The 12,381-nt window shown below is 36.6% G+C and overlaps 1 protein-coding gene across 1 annotated transcript in view; it reads right to left on the reverse strand.

The window, feature by feature from the left end:
• The window catches only part of kcnip4 (Kv channel interacting protein 4), an 82,812-nt gene extending 70,940 nt beyond the window's left edge, over positions 1-11,872 (reverse strand). The window contains exon 1 of the mRNA XM_038267497.1: positions 11,440-11,872. Within this exon, the coding sequence (XP_038123425.1) occupies positions 11,440-11,497 (58 nt within the window). The 5' untranslated portion in view covers positions 11,498-11,872. The remainder of the gene's footprint in view (positions 1-11,439) is intronic.
• Between the last annotated feature and the right edge of the window lie 509 nt (positions 11,873-12,381).

Below are 12,381 nucleotides of genomic sequence, written 5' to 3' on the forward strand. Positions count from 1 at the left end.
TTTTTCTCTGAATAGGTCCATTCACAAATCAAAACTGTGTACTTTTTCTGAGTCCAATTACCAGATTTCTGAGTTCATTTTTGTCAAATTCAGAACAAATTGTTTTAGATCATAAGCAAAGAAGGTCTCTATTAATAAAACATAGATATTTTTACAAAGATAAGAATTTGGAGTCTGTAAACTCTTAGAATTTGGGGCCTGTAAAAACCACAGTCTAGACTGAAAAGATGGACAGATGACAGCAATTTGAGATTAATTACTAGACAAACAGGATGGATGAATTGAATTATTAAGAAGCCATTTTTTTCTCTGTCCTTTCACAATTACAGTAGAATAAAATAAGATAGACTTTATTGATCTCAAAGTCATAACTCAGTAAACACGATGAGAGCAATTTCAATTAGAGATATATGTGTATATATTTTATCACTTTTTATTCTTGTTTTTTTATTTTTATTATAGTGTATAGTTGGATGTGTGTATACAGTATATTATATAAAACTGTAACTGGAGCGTGTAACAAAAGTAATTTCCCTCTGGTATTATTAAAGTATTTCTGATTCTGAATTAGGTGTTAAGATGATTTCTCTTTTTTCCCCCCTACAGAGGAAATTGAAAACAGCATTAATTTTTTTTAAATAAATTTTCAAAGCCTTGATATCTGCTGCTGTATGAAACCGTTTTCACTGTATTTAACAGTGACGATAACATGATCTAACAGGTACTGAACTCCCTTGGCAATATATAATCTTTTCCTTTCTGCATATTTAAAACCAGACAAAAACCTTGTTTTACTTAAGGATTACTTAATTCTATCTACAACTAAAGGTTGAAAACTGAATGACAACGATGTGATATTCCGGTCAGCAACGCTATAATTTATTGTAACCAAAGTGCGTTTCTGATATATTTTCATCAGGTAAGAGAAGCTAGAATAAACAAAAAAACTAAATTAGTATTGAATTGCTCATGATAAAGAAAGATTTACTATTGCAAAAGAAAAGCACAGATTGAAAGCCACAAGTTTCCATCATATTTTTTCTCCTTTTGAAAAGTGCATTTAATGAAATACCAGTGAAAAGGCTGGAGAGCTGTCTGAAGCTCAGAGTGGCGTTTATTTCCACCCCCAGCCAACTGTGCTGTGTGCTGTCAATTATGCTGGCTAAAGGACATTCTGCCAGACATTCCCTTTTAACAAAAAAACAGAGAAAGAGGGCTTTTTGAGATACACTTTACTATAAAACATAAAACAACCCTGAAACTCTTAGCTTTGCAAATAGAGGACCCATTTTAATTTTTAAGAGAAATCTTTTCTGAAAAAGAAAGTTAGGCAGCTTATCTGGCTAGACATCTATCGTCTGTGAGGCTTGCAATATTTAACCAAAAAGAAATAGACTTAATTCATAATATAACAAGAATATAGAAATTCCCTTACCAAGACCTAGTAATTGCCTATTAGTTTTATTGTAAAGCTATTATACGCCTTTGCTGATTTGTAGTGATCAGTGAAGAACTTTCAGAGTTGTGATGTTGACAAACTGAATTTACGAACCAGTTCTGAAACACAAGCGATGGGAAGAATGTGATGGCTGCATTTAAGCTTTTGAGCCTCAACTGAGGGAGAGAGAAACCAGAGGAGGTGTACCACAAATTAAATGTACAGGGCCTCACAAAAAATGCTAAATATTGCTAATGTAATGTAAACCAGTGCTTCACCATTTTCTTCCAATGATGTAGGGGAGCAGTTTTCTTAAGATTCAGATCAATTCAAATAGAGATTTGAAAAGAGGTTTAGAAACCTGAATATCTACGGACTACACCCCTTATATCAGTTGTTTTTCTTATAGGTAAGACTAGCCAAAAAATAAAAAATAAAATAAAACCAAGCAAGTCTTTTGTAGTCGTTTTTTTCCAATAAGCTTAGATGTTTGGACATTTTAAATCTTCTTTTAAATGTTTAATGGTTTGTAAAAACACTGTGGCAAGATCGTGTCTCCAATACACTCAGGGCTGTATGTTTGCAGAAAATCATACCAAACATTTTATTTCCTGAGTAGCCGTGCGAGGGTACTCAGAATATAAAACATTGAATCTAAATTAATCTAGCGAGGCTGCAGAGCACCGGCAACATCTTTAAACATTCCAATATTCGACTAGGATGTTTTTGTTTTACACAACACTATAAGTTTTCACTGCAAGCATTACAATGTTGATTACACCAGGGCTGCATCCTCAGGTGGAGTGGATGGATGCTCTTCATGATGACTCACTTTTATATTCAGTCATATTAAATATACCATACCATACCATACCAACTTTATTTATGAAGCACTTTATACACCGAAGAGGATCAAAGTGCTGTACACAATCATAAACATAAATATACTTAGTCTGGAGGCAGCTAATACTGTTTTTCTCCACCCACAGAACTCATCTGTACACGGTGCTTATCACTTTCATTTCAACCATCTTCATTGTGCTTTAGGTGATTAATTTCAGAAAGTGAACGGTATCTGAAAGTATCATAGCAAAGAAATAGATAGTAACTCATTGCAACATTTTAAGCTGTACAGCTTACAACATTTGAGTGATTTTATGGTGATGATATCAACATTTATTTATTGTACTTGAGTATTGCAGATACTGTGCATGTAGCAGCTATAAAAATCCAAATATTAATTTAAGGCTCATGACCCAAGTGAGTATTACAGATAAATCTTGATTGGGACACCCCTACAGAACCAAAAGAAGGTTTGCCTCCAAAACGTAAACCTGTGGTCAGAGCTGCACTGGGAAATGAAGCTAAAGCACAAATTCAATCTGGGAGACACTTATCAGCTTCACCTAAGAAAATCAACTTGGTGGGCCGCACCTTGTCCGAAGCCAACCATCTTGCAAGATCCCCTTCATTAAGCTCCTGGCCCTGCTTCTCTCTCCCGCATGAAAGCAAACTTTCACCCCCCTCCACCTCATCCCCTCCCTCATTCTCAGTCCCACTCATCCTCTGGCTTATTCCACCACCAGTGTCTGGGCCCTGGGGAAAGGCTACTCTAATCTTTTTCTAGGTTACTCATCCAAGGCTATGTTGATTCACAGCATTAAATTCTTCTGCTGGGGCCTGAGCACCAAATAACTTATTTTGTTCATGTCTTCATCTCCTTCTGTCTCCTTGAACCTCAGTCGGCCTCGGCAATTGGCCGCTCAAACTGAAACAGTTTTTGCTGAGGTTTCTTCCTGCTGAGAGGGAGTTTTCCTTTCCACTGTCACTACATGCATGCTCAGTGTGAGGGATTACAGAGTCAATGAGTCTTCGCAATCAGCTGTTTTTTCTTGGAAAGAAATATTTTGAAGAATATGATTGTGTTACCTGTATAAATAAATTAAATACTTTTCTCTGAGTTTCTCATGGTTAAAATCACATGTGGGGAGAAATTAGTTAAAGTTTAGTTTCATTGTCTTTAACTGGTAACTGGTTAGTCAGAAACTCAAGCATCTCACTTTTAAGTTAACACACACCAAGTTTTACCAGGCGGAGATACTGTAACAGCACTTTTTTTCCGCTATGACAAATAACTCCCACGACCCTAACATTTTTAACACAACTATTTTATATATGCATATATTGTTTTTAACACTTGGCTTTTTATTGTCATTTTCTTCGATTGTTTACAAATACATTGTACACTAACAGTTAAAATTCAACATGTGATACAATAAATTAAAAAAGAAGAAAAAAAAACTTTTGCCTGGGAGCTACATGTAGTCCTCTGATAATCCTTATGTCTTACCGAGTTCCTCATTTATAGTTGCTGTGTTTTTTATTTTGAATACTGTCCATTTCCCCCCCACTTCTCTTCCATGGGTTTGCTCGAACCTCAGATGAAATCTCAATTATTCCCATTATATTGATATATTTTAATACACTAAAGCCGATTTATAAAATTTGTTTCTCTGAATCTGAATCAGTTTAATTGAGACAAAATTAACTAGTAGAGTGATACATCATGACCAAGTGTTAGGATATTTACACAAGATTTGAGATTTTTGCAAAAAGTATGAAGATTGCTTTGCATTCAAGTTCAGATTACTGGTTATTAACATCTGTGTCTGTTCTATTTTCTAAAGCTTAGTTTGGACTGTGTTGGTCAAATGAATTCTCTGCACTTGCCTAATATCCTAAATTTATGCTGAAGTCCACGCATATGGTTTAATTAGAATCACTGTATAGAGCTGTTGTTCAACTGGGAAGCGGTCAACTCTATAGCTGCCCAAACAGAACTTTATCTCTCTTCTGGTGTATTCCTGTATTTTTTTCAATCCTATATATCACCAGTTCTGACTAGATTTGCTATCCATGCTTCAGACATATACTCTTGTTTCATGATGCTGCCAAATACCATGTGTTCTGTGTAGTCACAGTATTAATTTCTCTGCAAAGTAATATACATGAGGGTTAACAAAAGAAAACCAATCAGTTTTTGTTTCATCTGACCAAAATGCCCTATACAGTCAATAGAAAACTACTGCAACATATTTTGCATAAAAAAAAAAAAAAAAAGAATAGTTCTTTATTCACTTTATTGGGAAATTTGTTGCAATGGACTTTATAAGGGGATATGCAGTGAAAAGGGAGCTGAATATAAATAATTCCCATTTTGATCATTCATAAAAAAAACAGCACAATTTTTAGACTTATGGTTTATATTGGTGTTTTCTTTTTTCACATGAACTCCAAGTATAACGAATGAATTTTCAACATTAATGCAAAATTTATATAGGCCTTATTGGGCACTGTAGCAGAGAACACAGTCATAACTAGCAATGCTTGGTGTTAAAACAGAATCATTTGCAATAATCTCAGAATAACTCTGACCAAAGTATCTAGTTTTAGAGTTCTTTTTTATCTTAATATTTTAGTTTCTCAGAAAATGTCAGCCTTAATTTAGGACAGACGTTGCAAAGTTCTTGCTTGATCACCTTAAAATTGTTCTTGGCTGCACAAAAAAATCCATCTTAGTGATTCATCTAGAAGGCATTAAGCTGTAAAAAAAAAAAGCATATACCTTTAATCAAATACCATTTCATAAGGAAAATCTCTTCTGTCCGCAGTTAAAAATTTTATCTGCATTGAAGAGAAACCTATAACTGCTAGGAGATAAGCAACAAATTACCAAGTGAAGACTTGGTGTTCTCTCGAATCTCATTCACACTAAGGCCCTTCTGAACAAGAGGAGTATTTCTGCGAACAGTGTTGCATGTCACAGATGGGTTAGAAGAAGAATTAATGAGATGAATTCAAACAGCCTTTGGCAGACAAAAAATTTCATATTTTACAGTCATTATTTGCTTTTGATAAAGGGTCTTTTTAAGTTTGAGCAAAGCAATAATTGAATGCCTTTTTAATTTATGCTGGGACTGAGTTAATACAGCGAGTTCGTTTTCTGTGCTTTGTGTTTTTGTACTCCACAGAGGGTCAGGAACAGCTTACATAACAGGTGATGTATTTTTCCAAGGTTTTCATTTTTTTTAATGTGATCAGATGGGGCTTTAAGCGAACATGGAAATTGGTAGGATGGCTACCTTTAAAGTGACAGCTGCTCCCGCTGCGGTTGGCCGATGTCTTCAACCAGTCCTGTAAACACCAGAAGGCTTGAAAGGAGAACAGAGCCAGAAACAAGCTACAAAACTGGACATCCCAACCACCCCTACAAGTTTAGGCTTCAAAGTTAGGGTGAGGAATCAAAAGTTTACAGTTTAAACTAAATGCATACAGCTGCTTCTGATTGACATTTTAGATTAGCGTTATGGCTCATACTGTATTTAATGTGCTGCTTCTATTTGAGCAGCTGAGTGTACCTCTTTCACTCCTACACAGATTTCAGCTCATAACAGCTCCTAACACCACAAACAGGCAAGACATTTTAGATGACTGAAAGGACAAGGGCAAACCCATCACTGCACAAAAACAGCACCTACAGGTCTATTATCTTTGGGACATTTACCCATTGTGGGAACACTTACAGCTGAGCCAGAAGAGTATAAGAAGGTTACAGTTTCAATAGGTGCTTATTGGACTATCATTTCTTTTCACAAGAATAAATGCAGGAAGGAAAAATTAACCAAAGGCAGCACTGTAAGCTTTTATAGAGCAAGGGCACTATCATTTAAAAAAGCCTTATATGGTATTAGGAAGTATGTGAAACATTTTCAAAAATATAGAGAAAATTCAGTTTGTGCAATGACTGAGATCTTCATTTCAAAAGGTATAGAGCCATCTAAGAAACCAGGATCAATCTTGCTACATTGGTGCAAGTCCTTTGTAGGCTGATTTTATTCTTAACATTTCAGTCTAGAGCCCAATTTGTTGCACATAAATATTAAAATACACAGAATAGGCTCTCCATGTAGCAATGATAACTGCTAACAAAACAAAACCTTAATAATTGTTTAAAAATGCCCTAAAATTTCACTAACGAGGGTTCCTACTCTTTCTTTCATTGAAACATACATTCTGTCATTCATCTGATTGAAGTGACATTTCTACATCTTATTCAAAACATCTATTTTAAAAAGGTCACAAAGACTGCTTTGTGCTGGCTCTTCAAATCTGTAAGTATCAAACTGATTCAGCAAATGACTAATTGAATAACTAAATCGCATAACTACTTTTTTTAAAATCTGCAACAGCATTTTCTTTGCGTTTTTAAAGACTTCTTCTATAAAGTTAATAAATTCTGCAGAATCTTTTTTCCTGTTGCATCTTTACGTCAGTTTACTCTTTAAATGTCATGGTCGCAGCGTTCGGTATACTTGACCTTCTGCAACATCCCTAGCTGCACAGCAGCTGCATGGCGTTCAGCATGAGCCAGGGGTTAAGCAAACCTGTTCTGGGCTCTCAGAGCAGCATAGCAGCATATTAGCAGGAACAATAGCTACAACTATTCCGGGAAGGACATCTAAAAGGTTTAGGAGTGTGTTTAGCAGGACATTTTGGCCATTCTTCCTGAAGCTCTAACTCTTTCCAAATGTCTATCAAATGTCTGTCTACCAGATGGCCGTCTATTCAGGTCAAGTATCTTTGCAGGCCAGTCAAGCTCGACACTTAACTTCCTCATCTACTACCTCTGAGCACTATGATGGTCAGCATACATTGCTGACCAATGGTATATATAAACAGAGTAATTGTAAGAGGCTATAAAATAAACAAATATGGAAGATATATACAGATTATACAGTAAAGTTAGAATATGGATTATATATTTATTAGTTGGGTTATAATACAGAGTAAATCCTGGCTGATAATAGCGGATACAAGATTTACAGATTATATACAACTATAGTTGAGAAGTACCTGCAAGTGATGTGGGATCTGTAGGTTGTTGTGTCTGTGTGTGAGAGAAACAGCCTATGGTGTGTTTAACATTTAGAAGTGAAAAAAATTCACAAATTGATTTGTTGTATAGGTCACATCCGACTGCAGCACCGAGCTGGAACTCATAAAGCTCCTAAAGGTGAGCTACTATGTAAGAAATGTTTCTAGAAATTAGATTGCATGCCTTGGTTCTATACACTTGTGGTCATGGAACCATTGTAAACACTTTTTTATAATTATCTAGAAGGATGAGTACTTTATGTAAGATGGTGCAACTCTCACGTCCATTTGCAGCTATGCTTTATGTGGACACAATGCTCCATCCATGACAATCAGCAACCTCACATGTTAGCTGAATTCAAGTGGTATTTGTACATTCACAAACACTTGAGAATCCATTCGTGTCACGCTCGAACTTCAGCAATTCGAGGACACCCAAAACGAGTCGGCAATCTCGCTGCAGTTTAATGGTTTAAGTCAGGGCATTTAGTTGTTAGAAAAAGGAGCTGCTGAGCCCACAGCCAAACCAAAAGAAATATGACAGAACGGGAGGATGTATGCGTAGCTGCTGCTAGCATATCTGATTAGTCAGAATCTATTTCATCTTTAAAAGAGGAACACCAAGAGTGTAAAAAAAATATTCTTGTGGTTTCTCATAGCTTCTAATGCTATTTGCTTTATTACTGACTAAAACAGATGTTTGGTAGGAGTCACTACACCCAATCAGCTCAGAAGCTTATAAATGGCTCTGCTTCTCCAGAGCAGATTCAGTAGGCTTCATGCAACATTTTTGTATTCTTGTCGTAAATTTCTCTTACTTATTCTTCTATAGTACCTTTGGCTCCTACGAATGGGCCACATTAGATTCAACAAACATTCTTCACTTCAGTAAATTATCGTAAACGGTCTTCATAAACCTGATGCAGCCCAACTGTGCGTGAGAACACGTTCGTGAGAAATGGAAATTTGCATAATAATGCCATATAAATTTATCCATAAAGTCAATCAATCAATAAGGCTACAACTTCCTGCGCTTGTCAGAAGGCGTTTATTCATATAAATGGCATTAAAGACCATAAAGGAAAAACATTAAAAGTTCAGAGATAGAGTTTCTGCTGACTTAGCACTGAGCAGCATTAAATTACCAGGAAAATCCATTTATTTTATTCAATCCAAATACAGTCAATAAAAACTACTGATTGAGGGAAGAGGTGCAACATATGATCTAAACGCATAGTATAAGATTACCATCCACCAACGACAACAGTGTGTACATCTCTTGTGTACATCTCCAGAAAATGTCCATCATCCCTTCATCACATTCTCCATCTCTCTCATGCATAAACATACAGTAAAAATGTTAACAGTGAATCTCTAATTCGATGAACTCAGACAGACCCACACATTTCCCATTAAGGGTAGTAACAAAGTCAAGGAGCTGCCATGGAGTGAAATGAAAGTGTTACCATTAGAGGAGTTTCAAGCAGCAACACATTGCCAAACATTAAATCAATTTTCTGTTCCACATTTTATCTAAATAGTAGCTTCATCTCACATAGAGCTCACTGAATATTCTTTCTTTTGAGGAAATGACAAACAAAACCAAAAAAAACTGGTGTCCCCTGGATACCAAGATGCCAGCGGTGTGGTGACTATTGGTTCTGTCATTAGCGAATAAAAATGTAATTTAGAATCACAGAGTATCATAATATATAAGGATGCAGCCTAATAAAATGTACAATTTTATTAGTAAAACAAATGTAGTCCTTTAGTGAAAAAGTAGTTTTCCATAACAGCTGACTGATTGAGCAAGACTCCTACAGCAAGGCTCGAGAACTCGAAAAATATGTTTGTTCCTGACAGAAGATTGGAAATACGAGGAAAATGTTACATTCAACATTTTTCTTATTCACTCAAACAAATGATTAAGGAACAAATGTATTTGTACAAACACTTCTTGCATGACAAAAAAGAAAACCAGCACTTTAAACAGACATGTTCACATTATGTGTTGTTACCATCAGATTTTAATTCATCTATTTACCTGAAATTTCCCACTGTAAATGATGGCAAAAACAGCTTCAGTTTATTTGATAGTAATATAACACAACACAAAGGGTCAGCAAGCATTAAGCAGTTTTAATTTATTAGAAGCATGTACCAATGGTTGCTGTACTGTTTGAAAACGTCGATATACGTGTGAATAACACCAGTGTATTATATTAAAGGCCAAACAGAAAGGAGTGCGTCTAGAGCAGTTTTATCGTGTGTGATGCTAGATTATCATTTCTTTTCTCTTTGTTGCTGGTCTAAATCCCGCAAAAAATGCTCCAAGTGAGAGAATTTTACAGTATGCTGGGCACCTCTAGCGATCCCCGAGTCCGGTGAGAGCAGTCAAGTGACAAACAACTGCGACATCAGTCTAGTAAAACGTCCATTGTTAAGGACTCTCAAAGGATCGGTAAAACGTCATTACAATGGTGTCCTATATTACTGTGAATTATTGGAATGGCTTTGGATCGGGAAAGGAAATGTTTAATTAACCGACGGACCCCGTTTTGCGTCAAATTTCAATCCGGAAAGTAACTAGATTAGACAAAAATCAACCGGACAATCGGTGGTGTCCAAACCGATACAGCAAACTACGTTCGGATTACATCAAGGCAGATTCTTGCTCTCACAGCCGCAGTTGGATTCCATACACCTACGTTGCAACGGCTTGTTTTTTAATGTTGTCTAGCTTTAACAAATAGCCTGATGGCAATAAAGCTGATCCAAAGCATTGTTTATTTTTTATCAGATATTTCATTTCATAAAACAACAAACACTAGCTACAGCACACAGGGCTCCAACATTAACCGCCAACCTTCACGCCCAGCCGCAACAGCACGCTGCCAACCGAACCAAATCCAGCCACCACAGAACCACTCCGAATCCTGTGATCCCCTCTTTAAAGAAAAGGCGAGACTGGTTTAAACTAAATAAAGCACTGCCCCATCTGGAAAATGTTCTGAAAGATAATGAACTTCCATCAACTCAGCATAAGGTCAATGAACATTCAGCAGCGGTGATTAAAGCATCAAGCATTAATAAAACCATTAAGACTCTGATTGCTTCATATTTTTCCTTGTTAAAGGATAAAAAAAACCTCACAAAGGTGAATAAATAATGATTCACTATCTAAAATGACTACTTCCTAACAAAACTGATGTTACATGAGGTTTTAGCATCATCTGCCATCTTAGTGAATTACTTTAGGCTACAAAAAACAAAATGCTGGAAATTGATTCACTTGTGATGTATTTAATTTTGTACATACTATCAAATGAGAAACTATAAGTATGTGTTTTCTATTTGAACTTCAATGAGACCCACTGTAGGATTTGATTTCGGCATCCAAAGTTCTCGTTCCCATGTCTTTATGAAAAATGCTTACATAGCACATTACCATATACTCAGTGATCTATTGCTTCACTGAGTTTTACAGAACCCCTTAATAATTTTGCTCTCATGCTTTCCACAATCCCCCAATGAAATATGATTTACCGTCCTTTAAGTGTCATCTCTTCTGTCTCTCTCACCACATCACTAAATATAACCCCTGGCAGTTATTGTCTGCTGGCCGCCCACTAAATCTTTTATCGTTCTTTAATGAAGACCAGACTTCTTTGTCTTTTATTATAGTGGCATGCAGTGATGTTGATTGGAATAATAATGCAGGGAGTTTATTATTCCAATAGTAATTGAACAAGCGTCCACTCTCTGGTGTCTTCCTGTGCTCCTATTGTGGTAGCAACATTAAGAAAAGCAATTTTGAAAAAAAAGAAAAAAAAAAAAAGAAAAGTAAAACCAGTTTGCAGAGTTCAGCTAGTAGTGCTTGCAAAAATGTAACCAATTTCAAGTTAATTTCATGCACTGCTGATGTGACAACAGGGAAAAAAATGGGATTAAAGAAACTTATACAGGCACAGACTGACAATATATTTTTTAAGACTAAAAAGAAAAGAAATCTTCAAAGTAAACGGATCTCAAGTTTAATCATATCACCCCCTTTGAATCTTGCCTACCTGTCGGTTTGCGTCTTTGTTTCGTCTGAAGAGAGAAGATGACCATTAAAGCTCCCATGATGCTGTGCAGACTTTCTCACTTACTGATCTCCAAGTCCTGCTAGCTTTCACACACTTTTCACTCCCACACTTGACAGGCTTCAAAAGCTTCAGATTGAGAAGGAAGGAAAAAAACACGGAGAGATAGGGAGCAGGAAAAAAAAAACACTACTAGCGTTGCATGAAAATCCAGTCCAATACGGTCCAAACTTCTCCTTTATACCCACCCTCTTACAGTAGGTAGGCTGTACAATGAGGGAAAGGAGTGGGTGTTGAAAAAAGCCCTCGGTTGAGTTTTGAATTGATGCGCACGCTTGGCAGCCTCCCTCCCTTCCCTTACTTCTTTCCCACTATGGAGTGAATGCTTGCTGGTTGATCTCTGCTCTGCAAATGCTACTTTGTACCAGTTGAGCATTCCGAGTAATTGGGCTCTTAGAGAGAAAGCTAGTAACATGCTTTGCAGGAGTGGTACTGGTGCTCTTTAACCGATTCCTCCTCTCTCGGGAAGGGAGAGACAGGGCGAGCTCAAGCTGCAGATAACCTTTTCCATACAAGCTACCCTTTTTAACTACAACCCCTGCTGTTGACGGCAGGCTAAATCAAGCTGTCTCTGCAACCTGGAGTGTGTACAGCTGGAACAGAGCGCTCCACCGGAGGCAGCTTGGGTGAGTATTTAAATTATGTGTGGGTAATCACTGGTGAACCTGCTAATACTGATAAGCAATTTTATCAACACCTTAATGGCAGCAAAGGAGCACTCATGTGCTCATAAGCATTATTAAAGCTACCCACAGCAGATAATGTATCCTATTAAACCAATGAAACTGAAATATAAAACCTTGGAGTGGTCCACCTCACACTTTTTCTTCTTTTGTTATTTTTCACGCACACATCTCCAACATG

This window comes from Cyprinodon tularosa, unplaced genomic scaffold (assembly GCF_016077235.1).
Source record: "Cyprinodon tularosa strain WSP-4 unplaced genomic scaffold, ASM1607723v1 ctg674, whole genome shotgun sequence".
In the NCBI taxonomy this organism is placed as follows: Eukaryota; Metazoa; Chordata; class Actinopteri; order Cyprinodontiformes; family Cyprinodontidae; genus Cyprinodon; species Cyprinodon tularosa.